At 37.6% G+C, this 14,866-nt stretch overlaps 1 protein-coding gene across 5 annotated transcripts in view; it reads right to left on the reverse strand.

Annotated features, from left to right (window-relative positions):
* The window catches only part of cacnb1 (calcium channel, voltage-dependent, beta 1 subunit), a 37,678-nt gene that overhangs the window by 13,707 nt on the left and 9,105 nt on the right, over nucleotides 1-14,866 (reverse strand). For 4 of the 5 annotated variants that reach the window (XM_017460884.3, XM_017460866.3, XM_017460909.3 and 1 more), the window contains exon 2: nucleotides 13,537-13,623. In XM_017460884.3, the coding sequence (XP_017316373.1) occupies nucleotides 13,537-13,623 (87 nt within the window). Of the gene's footprint in view, nucleotides 1-5,773; nucleotides 6,027-13,536; nucleotides 13,624-14,866 lie in introns of those variants that run through there. The other variant, XM_053675779.1, reaches the window with a different exon arrangement.

Here is a 14,866-nt window from a genome sequence, read left to right on the forward strand (position 1 = left end):
TTGAGGCAAGACTCATTAAAAAGGAGAAGAAAAGCTCTTCTGCCAGGTATGTTCATCAGGTGAAACCGGTCAAAGAGACATCTTACTGATTAAGTAGCATTTTACCCTTGCTCCTACAAATACACTGGTGGGTTTATCCAGTCCATACAGGATTTTTTTTTGTGATTGTTGTGGCCAAAAATGCTTGATTTTGCTGTTGTTTTTCTTTTCAAAATTTGTTGTTTTTGGGGTTTTTTGTTTGTGGAGAATTACTATAATTGGTAAAATTGCAATTACACAAAATTGTTTTGTACGGTCTTTCACAGTGATGTTTGCTGGTCTGCTTTTAGCTGTACTCAGATGACGGGTCTGGGCCAAATCTGTGGAAAATCTGCGGTAATTTTAAAACATCACAAGCTCCTTTTTCACACAATTGCAAAATCCTGGAGGGACTGGTATTAAACAACTGAAAATTAGGCAATTAGCTTTAAAGCAAGCCTGACACATGAGTTATAGTCTTCAACCTGGTGCAGTTATCTAGCCAAGGTATAGAAATTTTAACAAATACATTTACAAATACTAATTTGAATACATAATTTAACACAAGCTATTAAAATGTGTACTGATAATGAGCTGGCCTTGTAATTAGGAGATATGTGTCCAAGTTCTGTAATAGCCTTTGTATTCATTTAGGTTTGACCATTAAGTTAGTTCAACTTAATTTACTGGTCTATGGCTTTGGAAAACCATGCTGTTAGTACAAATTCTAGTTATGGTAGTCTGAAAATAACACAATTATCTTGGGATTATTGAAAAGGATCCATGCAAATTATTACCTCAACTTCTAAGTCGATCCAATGAATTACTTTTTAATAAATGACTAAAAGACTAATAATCCATCGTATGGAATATGGGGGCAATATGCTCTGTCACGTTAGTGGTAATGGGTCAGTTGGTAAAACTTTCTATGAAGGTCATATTTATACCACGCTATAAACACATTCATGTCATCTTATAATTCATTCATAATGCATTATACACATTGTTATAATTATTTATGAAAATACAATGTGCATTATATCTATTATTATGCATGATGAATTGTAATCATGATGTATTATAAGTAGGGTTCATAACACATTATATCACCAATACCAAAGAAACTGAGCTGATGAGTATAGTGCATCACAAACCTGTTGATTATTTTCTTTAATAAAGAATGTTTTTTATACTAGAGAAATTATATTACAAAACTTTACAACTTCTGAATGTCAGTGTGTTTATGACAGAACACTAACAAAACCGAGGCTAACTTTCTTTGGTATTGGAATTGGTGTTATAAAGACAGCTTGCAATGTATTCTGTTAACAATTTTAATGCATTATCAACATTACTATAGACACTAATGTTTTTTCATAAAAAATGCCAATGTGCAGAATGTCTAAGAATGCATTATAACATGTTATGAATGCAGTCGTAAGTCATTATACATACGGCCTTCATAGAAAGCGTTACTGGTAATTTAATAGCAAGCTTAAGCTCTTTAGATAATAGTAATCCTACTAAAAATGCATAATCTGTATTAGGATTTGACTCTAAATAAGACAATTACTGATCACTGAAGTCCTTGCATAGCCATCCTGATGACGTTGTAAAACCATAACTGTTTCCTAAGGGAAAAAAAATCCTTAAAACTTGTTAAAATTATGAAAGCAAATAATGATTTTTAGAATTTAAACTTATAGTATGAAAAAAGTATAGGAACAGGCTTAATATTTGGTTGCATATCCCTTGCTTGCAATAACTGCATCAAGCCAGTGACCCACTGATGTCACCAAACTGTTGGTTTCTTCTTTTGTGATGCTTTTCCAGATTTGTACTGCAGCTTCTTTCAGTTGTTTGTTTTGGGGGGTTTCTTCCTTCAGCCTCCTCTTCAGGAGGTGAAATGCTGCTCAACTAGGTTAAGGTCTGGTGATTGAATTGGTCAGTCTAAATCGTCTACATTTTTCCCGTTATGAAGTCCTTTGTTGTGTTGGCAGTGTGTTTCAGGTCCGAGCTTCTCAACGTTTTGTAACTAAAGCCCCCCAAAGCCTCCCCTATCATCATAAGGTTTGACTAAAAGGTCGCTAGATTTGTTGCTAGGCGCTTTCTTTTGGTTGCAAAAAAGTCGCTAAAGGGGTCTGAAAAGTCGCTAAGTTGGCAACACTGGTCTGCACTGACAGCTAGATAAAAGGAAGGCTAAGCTCCACCTCTCCACAGCAAAAAGAAAATACAGAGGGAGATGGAATGCAGGGTTTTTCATTTATGCACATTCTATTTGAAAAGCAATAAAATACACAGAGTATCCAAATGATGCCCTGTCTGTTTTTTTTTTCTTGAAAACAATTTGCACCCCCCTTCCATGTTGAGAACCACTGTTTTAGGTCATTGTCTTGCTGCATGATAAAGTTCCTCTCAATTAGATTAGATGCATTTCTCTGTAAATTGGCAGACAGAATTTTTTTGCAAACTAATGAATTAATTCTGTTGCTACCATCATGAGTTACATCATCAATAAAGATTAGTGATCCTGTTCCAGAAGCAACCATGCAAGCCCAAGCCATGACACTACCTCCACTGTGCTTGACCAATGAGCTCGTATGGTTTTAATCATGAGCAGATCCTTTCTTTTTCTAAAAATTGGCTTTTCCATCACTTTGGTAGACCTTAATCTTGGTTTCAGAACTTTTGTGGCTCATCTCTTTGTGGTATTTCTTTGTGATTTCCAAACTGGCTTTCTGTTTCTTACTGCATACGAGTGGTTTGGCTCTTGAGGTATGGCTTCTATATTTCTGCTCTCAAATCTTCTTTGAACAGTGGATTTTGATACCATCACCCCTGCCTTGTGGAGGTTGGTGCTTAAGTCACTGACTGTTGTTTTGGGGTTTTTATTCATAGCTCTCACAATGATTCTGCCATCAACTATTGTTGTTTTCCTTGGCAGACTTGTTTGATGTCTGGTTGTTAGTACACCAGTGGTTTCTTTCCTTTTTGGTACATTCCAAACTGTTGTTTTGTTATGCCCAATGCTTGGGCAACAGCTTTGATAGATTTTTCCCATTTTTTAGCTTCAAAATGGCGAAACCCAGGGCTCAAATCAAGAGTAGACAAATAGAGTAGACTAGAAAATTTATAAATCTACAATTTACATACTGAATATATATATTTCTGTAAACCTGCTTTGTAACAATGTCCATTGTAAAAAGCGCAATACAAATAAGAATTTAATTAAAAAGACATTCTTTACAGTTGCATTTATATAGCACTTTTCTAGACATTCAAAGCACTTTACATAGTATGGTGGGGGGAAATCTCCTCAACCACCACCAGTGTGTAGCATCCACCTGGATGATGCGACGGCAGCCATAGTGCACCAGAAGGCCACCACGCACAAGCTATTAGTGAAGAGGAGAGAGTGATGTAGCCAATTAAGAGATGGGGATTATTAGGGGGCTATGATAGAGAAGGGTCAATGGGGGAATTTTGCCAGAAAATCGTGGTATACCCCTACTCTTTTACAATAAGTGTCCTGGGATTTTTAATGACCACAGAGAGTCAGGAGCTCAGTTTATATATATACATATTAAACAAAATACCCTTCCACCATGTATCCTTTCTTATTCACACATTTTTTTCTCCTTACACATGCTATTTAAATATATCCAGGCCCTACAAATAACAGCTTTAGCACTTCATTTCACCAACCACCATCTCTTCACACTAGCAAATGCCTTCCACGAATCCAGCAGAGTCAGTGTGAAGACTGAAGAAAGGAGTGAGAAAGAAGGAATTGAAAGATAGTCTGTGAAAAAAGGAAACTGACTGTAGATTTGTTCTACAGTTCTAAATGTTATGCACCCTACTCATAATGCATCATGATAACAACACACACACACACACACACACACACACACACACACACACACACACACACACACACACACACAGACAAAATTATTATGGGAAAACCCCAGTGAACACCTGACTTTCTATTTTGGTAAATCAAAGTGGGGGTAGAAGTCAGGATGTGATTTTAAAAAAAGGAAAAAACTCAGGGTAAAATTTAGTTTAGAATTTAAATTCATAATTAAATACATAATTTGCCTCTGTACTATACTGAACTATTACCACCTCTACCATATATAATATAATATAATATAAACTGGGGTATTGAGAAGGGCAATTAGTATCCAGCACATTTTAATTGCCCTTCTCAATATCCTATTTTATGGAATGACTATGAGGTAAAAATATTAAAAGCTGTTGATTTTGTTGATTACAAACAATGTAATGTAAAGCCAGTTTACACTCTGGGTATTTGTGGTGTAGCTCTTAGGCTGTACGCAAATTTAAATTTCTAATTAAACCTTCATCAAAAACTTTTCAAGGCTGGTCATTTTAAATACGCACATGAAGTAAGCATACATAACAAATTGGGCTACTCTTTTAGGAGACAGTATATTAAACATTTGTGTTAAGGATTCCATTTTAATGTGACAAGCAAACACAATGCAAAGGCTAGGGACAATCTTTTCAGGGATTTTAAATTAAATACTCTTTTTGACTGTCACAGGAGAGATATGGGTTCTTCTGAAAGTTCATGAAGGTTTCACATAATAAACACATGTTTTTCACTGAACCATCAGTGACACTATTCTCAAATTTAGCTGCTGGATATCACTCCAGAACAAAGTCCATTTAATGCATACAACATTGAAATGGAAAAGAGAAAATACTAAATTAAAATAAGAGCTTGTGAACCTCTTTGACTAGGAGCTTAAGAGAGAGAGAGAGAGAGAGAGAGAGAGAGAGAGAGAGAGAGAGAGAGAGAGAGAGAGGGGAAAAAGGGAAGACAGATACAGTATGTGCCAAGACACAGTCTGATTATACTGATCATCTATTACGTCTGATCTGAACTCTCAATGGCACAGCCAGTCATTTGCTATTCTGCACCAGTTTCCGTGTAATTCCCCAAAATAGTATTTTACCAAGCCATCAAAACAGGCAGCAATCTCCTAATATACAGCCATTATTATACCAGAAATTCAAATTTCACACACGTCACCCTTTCACGTCTATGCTTAAAGCTATCATCATATCAGAATGATCACAGATGTCCAAACACAATATTAATACGAACACTTGTAAAATATGCTTAAAATGTTTGAATTTAGAGTGGCAATAAAATGAAATAAAATACAAAACAAAATTCAAGTTCACCATTCTTCACACAAGTAAATAAATCAACAGATTACAAATGAAAATTATCATGACATTGCACTTAATATAAATTACACATTAATGACAGGTTATCAAGCTGTGGAAAATCGGAGATTTTCGGCACAGAACCAGTTGAAGCCTATCATGAGCACATGGCCTATAACATGGACTTCATCTAATGTATGTATGTATGTATGTATGTATGTATGTATGTGTGTATGTATGTGGGTGTGTTTGTGTGTGTGTGTGTGTGTGTGTGTGTGTGTGTGTGTCTTAGCAACTGGTGCCTGTGGGGTCCCTGTGCAGAGCTGAAGGTCTAATTTAAACCCACAGGGCCAATGCAGCTGCCCAGCCCAAAATGGAATCACACACACCAGAGAACGATAGAGGCCATGAGAAAGAGGAAATAGACAACAATAACTTTTCAAACGTGAATCCTGGCCACTTCTTGGAAACCATATCTCAGATATCGAGCCATATTAAAAACCATATGCACACACCCACACACACTGAATCATTTCCAGATCTTTCTTACCACTATGGGCCTGTGAATCCGTTCATTTGTCTCCATGGCACTCTTTCCTTGCCACGGCAGCCCTGATTCACGCCCAGACGTCCGAGTCCAATCCAAATGTAATATGTGTATCACAGAAGGGTATGTGTGTGAGTGTATGTCCAAAAGGTTTTAAGTGTGTTGGAGAGTAGGGCCAAAAGCTCTGCTAACCTCAAGCCCCCAACCCACATTCCTCTTCTGTCTTTCTCTCTCTCTCTCTCTCTCTCTCTCTCTCTCTCTCGCTATCACACACACACATGCACACACACACACACACAGAGAACTGGAACCTGAACTCAGTTCAGGGATTGAGATGGGGGGGTCGGGGGGGTCGGATTGCAGGACTTGTGCTACATTTGCAAACTGGGGGTTAAATTTAGCTGTCACAGGCAGGGGCAGAACTCTCTCCCTCTCTCTCCCTGTCTCTTTCTCTCTCTCTCACCCCTCTCTCTCAAATTTAGCAGTGGTATGAGGTGGTGGGTAGCAAAATGTGACTGGGAATGCAGTTGTCAGCCCGTAGGGTGCATGTGTATGTGTGCGTGGAGTGGCGGGTTAGAAGGAGGAAGTGAGAAAACACTCATTTTCAGTGTCTCTCATGACAAATTGACACCTGACGGTGACGTATACTGTTCTATGACCAACACGAACTCTCCTACTCAAATGTTCTCTCAGTGGTCTGACTCACAAAGTCATAAAATAAAATTACTACATTGCTAAAACATTACCTCTCAGGTGGAGTAATAGTCTTACCACTCGTGTTTTTCAAACTACTACTACAAAACAGACACAAATATGGAAATATCTTCTATAAGAACACATACAATTCTTTCTAAATTTGTCCAAAATTGAGGACTTACTGTCCTGCAGCAGTCCATGAAGCATATCCTAAGCATGTTACAATAGTTCATGATCAACGACTATTAAAGTTGTTATAGTTTTTACAATTATTATTCATTCATCATAACTAAAGGTCTATTAACAAAACCAATAACATAGATAATTGATTTGTGATTTCACTATAAATATTAAATATTTTAAAAAATGAATAAAATTCACATTCTGTTCATATGCTATGAAACATGAAATATTTAAATTTACATTTTAATGCAGTCTAACAGTGGGTTTTGGTTCTGTGTGTGAAAAGTTATAGAATAAAAAGCTATAATTGTTTAAATACATGAATGTGGTGGCTACACATTTGCACAATAATGTGCCTAATATGTGAATAATTGGATAATTAAAATAAAATTAAAAAATCAATCTGTGCTAATTTCTAGATGTCTTTTTTATAGAGAATTACATAGAAAATGCTGCCTACTTAATCTCTCAAATGAGGTAGGGAAGACATTCTGAATTGTCCATGATAAGACTACTGAATATTGCATAATGTTGTAAAACCAACCATCAACACAACACATTCATAGAAAACATGTTTAGTAGATGGGTCACTAATAAGGGTACAAATGCATGAAATGTACCCTGAGCGAGAAGGACATAACATATAAGCTATGCTTGGTGCGATTAAATATGCTTTTGGGATCTCCCATTTTTAAATACACACAAGTATGAACGCTGTTGTTAACACTATGAGAGAACATTTCTCACATTCGTTCTCTGCTTCTCAAAATAAGTCCCGTCTACCGCTTGGGTAGTCTCACTTGTTTTCTTGTCCTTTTTTTGCCATCTTTCAGCCTAACTGTTTGTGTCTATCCATCTGTTTTTCTGCCATCTCTTTCAACATTCAAGACTTCAGTGTGTTGCCTGAGACACCTCCTGGTGGGTGTAAATGTGCCAGAGAAGTAAATATTACACCATAGTTAAGGGTATGCATTCGGGATAATTATCAAATAGGGATGTTTTGATATGCTGGAATGATGGTATTTAATGATAAGGAAATCTGACCTAGTTATATTGTTGGTGTTATGTAGACAGGTATTAATTATATCATCGTATAAATACGTGATATCCAAGTGTGGACACTGAAATATAATACAAGAAAGAAAATAGTGCAATCTTTTAAAGAACAAACATACCGGGCAAAAATAATTGTATATCTACACTGTTTTGATGAGTCCATTTAAAAATATTCTAGCAATATTTAATCAAATAATTAATATAAAATATTATTATTAAATATTGTTATTTTAATTTAACGGTTCATTATTTTGAGTAAATTGTTGTAAGTAAATAAAGATATACCATAAACCATGATACTGTGCTGTGTAGTTATTATTGTACTTTTTTTTTATTATGTACTTTTTACATGCTTCATCCTAGACACAACAATATTACCAACAGGATAATGTCATGATACATTATCAACAGGTTATATTTAATGTAAAAATGTTTTTATGTAACGGACAGTCAAAAAAAGCACTTCACTGCATGTCATACTGTGTACGGTTGTGTATGTGATAGATAAAATTTTAATTTTAATCATTTTCCATTTTGTTTCTTTTTAAATTGTTTACATTTTTTGTAATGTTTTAATAAAAACAGCATTAGACAACATTTTTTTTTGTCTATGGCATGGCTGTTTCACTCATGTATTCCAATTTTAACCTCAACAAACTACATATCATGACACATAGTGTGTATCAAGTATCATGATACAATAATTTTGAATTATAGGGAGAGGAAACCGAAGTACCCGGAGGAAACCCCTGAAGCACGGGGAGAATATGCAAACTCGGCACACACAGGGCCACGGCGTGAATCGAACCCTCAACCCTGGAGATGGGCTAACTAAAGAGATTTGAAGGTCTTATGACTTTCTTGGCAAAAAGATAATAGGTAAAGCTCAGGAAACCTTAATACACACAAAACATTTTCCCTCCATTCTTTGACAACACACTGGCCATAAACTAGAAGGTAATTGTTTGGTATCAGCTGACATAATATTTGGTTTTACAGCTGCTGGTTAAAGGCTATAATTATTCAACAGCCTGTCCTTTATCTATCTCTTTACAATAACCTGTACCATTGAATAGGTGTGTGTGTGTGTGTGTGTGTGTGTGTGTGTGTGTGTGTGTGTGTGTGTGTGTGTGTGTGTGTGTGTGTGTGTGTGTGTGTGTGTGGACAAGTGTCCCCACAAGGATACAAATATCTGACAGTCTTGATTTTGTGGGGACATTTTATTCTTTTGGCTACTGAGGTTATGGTTAGGGTCAGCTTCACGAGCAGCATAACATTAATAAGTTACATTCATCATTTTATCAACGGAAGGTCCTCACAAGGACAGTAATACAACTATGTGTGTGTGTGTGTGAGAGAGAGAGGGAGACAGAGAGAGACACACAGAGAAAGAGAGAGACAGAGAGAGAGAAAGAGTGTGTATGTTTAATTGTGATGTATAACCCAGGCTGTTTTGGGTGCCCAGAGACTTCCATGTTATATTCATGGCTCATTGCATGCACACACACACACATACACACACACACACACGCACGCATGCACACGCACGCACGCACACACACACACACACACACACACACACACACACACACCAACTTCATTTCCCTTTGGCACTTCCTACAGAACAGCATGGGGGAGGCCCTGTCACCATGGCAACCTGGGCCTATATAGCAGCACTACTGTGAGTGTGTTCAGCTCTGTGTACAGACGTGGGTGTGTATTAGACCAAGGCCTACACAGTGTTTTTTCTAGGCCGTTTGCTGCCAAAGATGGGGGAGCCACATGTACATACAGTGCACATGCACTGACACAGATCATGAAAATCAATATCCATTGTCATTGTTTATCCACATAATAGAACGTTTCAGGTCTTATGCAGGAAGATCTCCACAACCCTGAACATACACTGACACTGAATATAGCCTTCTCATATCTCTAAAGTTCCGTCAATTTCATATTAGATTTATATTAATCTACAGTATCTACATCTGACAAGAAATACATAAAACACATATGGCTGCTCTAGAGTTACATATTACAGGCAGATCCTATATCACACTGTTGTGCAAAATGTCAGACACTTTGGCCATCACAGAAGGTAAACATCATACAGGTACCTTACATATAATCAGATTTTAAAAAATGGCATACATGATAACAGGTAGTTCCACATGTAAAACCTTTTTTATAAACATTACAGAAATTCTCCAATTGGTGATCGAGTGTGAATCATCTGCAGAATGCTGCTAAGACATCTGGCTATTTGACAGACGTTGTGACATTTCATATGAACTCTATGCATACATCGTGGTGATGTTAGTGACTTAAGCAGCACAACGTTAAGGCAGACTTGAGACAGTCGATTACCGACGTGTATCAGCCAAGGTTACGTCCTAAGCCACACACTAAACAACATATTATTTTAACTTACCACAGAGACATAAACATATACACTATCACTATCATAGACATGTGCCCTATCAGTTTAGTGTGAGACTATTTATTCCTAGCTAATTTTTTCTCTTCACTGTATTGTGTGAACAGTAAAATCATGTTAAAATCAACTCCCTTATGTGAACAACATACATTTCTGCCTTTCTACTGCAAGCCATGTTTATCCATTAAACATCTATTATGAACTTCATGCTTGAACACCCCTAAACAACCACGAGTTTCACCACCAATCACCATTAATTAGATCCACACCTATACACACGATGCAAAGCTGTTGAAAAGATATTTCTGTAAGGATGCCTGCAGCATTTCAGGTTATTATAGGTTTGGTATTTATAGTCAGAACTGGACAGGTCCATCCATAGATTTTAACCAGGTTGATCCCAATGTTAGTCACAGCCAGCTCACCTGCAATTTAGGGCCCTGTAAGATATGTTCTCTCCTTGAGGAATGAGGGCTAACATGTGCTTCCTCTTCAACGTACATGGATGTAAGGGATGCAACAGAATATGAATACATTATATAACAGATATGACATATAATGTGTTCTAATACAAATACAGATACAAATTGAGATATTAATAGGAGATGTGCTATTCATTTTTAAAGAAAGTTCACACAACCTCAGGTTGGGGCTAGAGGTGGGCATCCAGACTGGGATCACAGTAGTGGGAGATGTTTCTTTCATGCAGGTGCAAACAAGTTGTTAGATATGAAGCTCACAGGATAAATACAGATGGCAAGTGGGGGTCCTTAGTAACCGCTTGGTTCCGGGTCACAGTGGCTTAAAGAAGATTACTAGGTTGGTTACATTTTGAGAAATAAAACCAAATGAATTTGTTAAAAAATATCGCGGGTAGGTCCTTGGACCACTTATGTATGCAAGTGATGTAGTTGATGTCAAGGAACTGTCAAGAGATTCACAGAACATGCTGACAGTGCTGGAATTTCTACCTTTCTACCTTTTTCACTGTTTGCCAGAGTTTCTGAGGGCATAGTGGAAAGGTTAATATTTAATAATAATAATAACAATAATAATAATAAACTATTGTTTAAGGCCATACCCACTTTGGGGCGAACTCCGAAATACAGATACAGATAGTGCCATTGTGTTACACCCCTATTCAGCTCCTCCAGGATTTTGCAATCACAGAAATGAACGCAAAATCAAGGAAAATCTGCAATATTCGCAGCAGTGTGCAATTTTTATAAATTACTGCAGATTGTCCACAGATTTGGGCCAAGATGCATCATGTAACATCATCACAACACGCATTCAGCCAAAACCCTCTCTGATTCACGTGTGTCGAACATGAGTACGGCTAAATGGTCTCATTTACCAACAATCATCACTGCGAAAGGCCGTGCAAAACAATTTCATGCAATCGCAATTTCACCAATTCAAGTAGTTTTCCACAAAAAGCACACACGAAAAAAACTCTGCAATCACATCACAAATTTTGTATTTTGGGGCACAACAATCACAAAAAAAAAACCTCTGTGAAATCCTGTATGGACTGCCTATTGGCCACTTATTAAGCCATGACCTTTCAGCATTGTATGTTGCTGCTCTGTTTACACAACCAAACAGATGCCTGTATCTAGCACTGCTAGTAATACAGTGTGAATACAACCAATTCTTGGTAGAAAATGACAACTTGGGAGAGCCTACAAATATTTTTTTTATATGTAGCTATAGATAAAATCACAACTTGTTATGATAAAATATTTACCAAATGTAATTGTTTGTCGTTTATCTTCTAAAGCAATTCAACTGACTAGATCTCTAAGGGAAGCCTTCTCTGTTTCTATTCCAGGATCAAAAGGATGCAGCTTCTGCAAGCACAGTCATGGTGCCAAAGACTGCTTCTTGGTGTGTTGGTGTGCTTGGACCGGCATAACCTTTTCTCTTTGTGCATGCATAAAGGAGGTAATGTTCTCTGTGTTCTCCCTGTATTGGATCAAGAGGGAGACTTCTTAGTTTGACACCCCTTGCTGGCAGGCAAATGTCATGCAGCAGGGGCGTGGAAAACAGGACACATGGAAAGGGAGGAAGTATTTCAGCGTGACACAGGAACCTTTCTTAAAATGTCAAGTCAATGTGAGCGGCTGAGCTACAGGTGCAGGTCTGTGTGTGTAGTTGAAGGAACATGGTGTAATGGGAAAGCAACAAAGATCTGTTATTCAGGTAAATGGAGCAAACAGAGATTGTAAAACGCCAGAGCTAGCTGCATAAACAGACACACTACAGTTACACGCTTTAGGCTATCTCAACTAAACTTAATAGTGCCCAAACTAATAAAAAGCATTAATTAAAACATTGTTGTAACAATTCAATTGACATGTCACAGTCTCAGTGTTTAAGTCTAAGCTTAAAACGTATTTGTTTACTCAAGCCTACCCTGACTAGATTCTGTTCTACTACTTCGCAGTCATAATTATCTTTTTTCTCCCTCTCTCCTTTCGCCGAGCCCCACACGAATCTATGGAGATACTAGAGATCCAGATCCTTTCTGCCTCTGGATGGAGCTCAAATCTTCTTTAATTCCAGACTGCTGGGACTACGGCTGCTCCTAGGACCATACAGACTTCATATAAATCCATAATGAACTTTTTCACACTAACTGTTGTTACCCAGATGAGGATGGGTTCCCTTCTGAGTCGGGTTCCTCTCAAGGTTTCTTCCTCTTAAAACATCTTAGGGAGTTTTTCCTTGCCACCGTCGCCACTCAGTGGCTTGCTCAGTTGGGATAAATTCGCACCTTTAATATCTGTATACCGTGTTGATATTTCTGTAAAGCTGCTTTGAGACAATGTCTACTGTAAAAAGCGCTATACAAATAACATTGAATTGAATTGAATGTCTAACTCAAATGCCTCTACAGACAAAACAGAAATAACGTGCAATTCAGTTTTATTTGCACAGCACTTTTAACAACAGACATTGTCACAAGGCAGCTGTACATAAATCCAGATGTAGATTTAGATCCCTAATGAGCAAGCCACAGTGAGAGTGGCAATGAAAAACTCACGGAGTATATAAAAATAAATTTGTGATATAGCTGTAATAAATTAGAGATATTAGGATAACCTCTGATTATATGTTTGAAGGGTACACACATTATGAGCTTTTTTTTCTTTTGTGTGTCTGTGAATGATTAGGAATGGGTCATAGTGATCCCACACATACACAGAGTGACACAATCACATTTGCATCCTGCTTGTTTTCCGCAATTCACAAATCAGATTTGTTTTTCCATATTCTTCTATGACCTGACTGCTTGTGTGTTTATCCAAGCTGCCACATTCTGAATATGTGCTATTGTGAAATAACACACACGTAGGCAAGATCCGGTGCGGAGAGTTTGTAGACTTACCTGCCGCACAAAGCTGTTTGAGGTTGTGTCAGATGAGGTACTGCCATCAGATCGCTTAAAACGACTCTTCCTCTTTGCATATTTCCCCTGAGAGAAACAATATTAGACAGAAAGAGAAATGGGGGAAGTCAGAAATAATCCCTCAACAATCAAACATTAAAATACATGCAAAAACACTGTCTGTACTCCATGTCCTGTCTCCATGTCCAGATATGATTACCCATGATTACTCATGTCTGCCAGTACACTGTGGTACCCTCTAATATTATTGGTCTGAAATGTGGCCAATGACCTGCTGGCCCTGGATGAGGCCATGTGCAGCGTTTGCGAATGCTAGACTCTGTCGCCATGGAGACCTGAGAAAGGCTAATTGGGTTTGGTGGCAATAAAAGACCTTTATGGAACAGACAGTAATGTAGCATCTCTCTCTCTCTCTCTCTCTCTCTCTCTCTCACACACACACACACACACACACACACACAAACAAATCACTTCATAATAATAGAGCAATTACAACATTGTTCTTTATCTTCCTTCTGACACACTCCCACATCTTCTGGCTTGCTTTTGCACATCTCTGAATGAATGACATGTAGGATTTATATCAAAATAGTGGCAAACATACAGAATAAAAGACCAGTAATCACTTAATTGGAATGAAAAATGAAAAAATCTGTCTCCATTAAGTCCTCTTGCTAGTAAATAACTCTTAAGCAAGTACAGAACATGTTACAGATGTCATGTGCACATGTATTAGACATTAAAGGAAACAGGCTCAAACATTCCCGTGTGACGGTTTCCCTTTTAGTAGCAAAATCAGTGATGAGCCTAGGACGCAAAACACAATGAAATTGGAAATTTGTTTCCTTAATAGTATTCCCATATTCTTCCCATCACTGTGCCTGCTTTTACACCTAAATAAAGACAGTTCCTGTGGAGATTATGTGAAATTCCTGATTAACCTCATTCAGCAGATCAAGTCATATCTACAGTAAAACCATTGCTAATTTCTGAATTTATTATGAGATGCATGGTATGCTATTTTCCTAATGCAGGATGGGTGGTGATCAGATGGGAGAAAAGGCCAACCAAATGTCAAGGGAAGGAGGAAGGATTTGTCACTATGGCAATGGGAGACTTCTTGTTAACAAACACCCACTGAGGCTAATTGGATAACTGGGAATGGGGGATGTGAACTGACGGGGAAATTATTTTGAAAGTTACACAATGAAATGCAGAGAAGACACGACAAGAAAAGAAGGGAAGGGAGCAGAACATAGAAAACAAAAGAAGCGGTTAGGAAAAAGAAGTGGAGATGAGAGAATAGAAG

The sequence above is a fragment of the Ictalurus punctatus genome, chromosome 2 (assembly GCF_001660625.3).
Source record: "Ictalurus punctatus breed USDA103 chromosome 2, Coco_2.0, whole genome shotgun sequence".
Classification (NCBI taxonomy): Eukaryota; Metazoa; Chordata; class Actinopteri; order Siluriformes; family Ictaluridae; genus Ictalurus; species Ictalurus punctatus.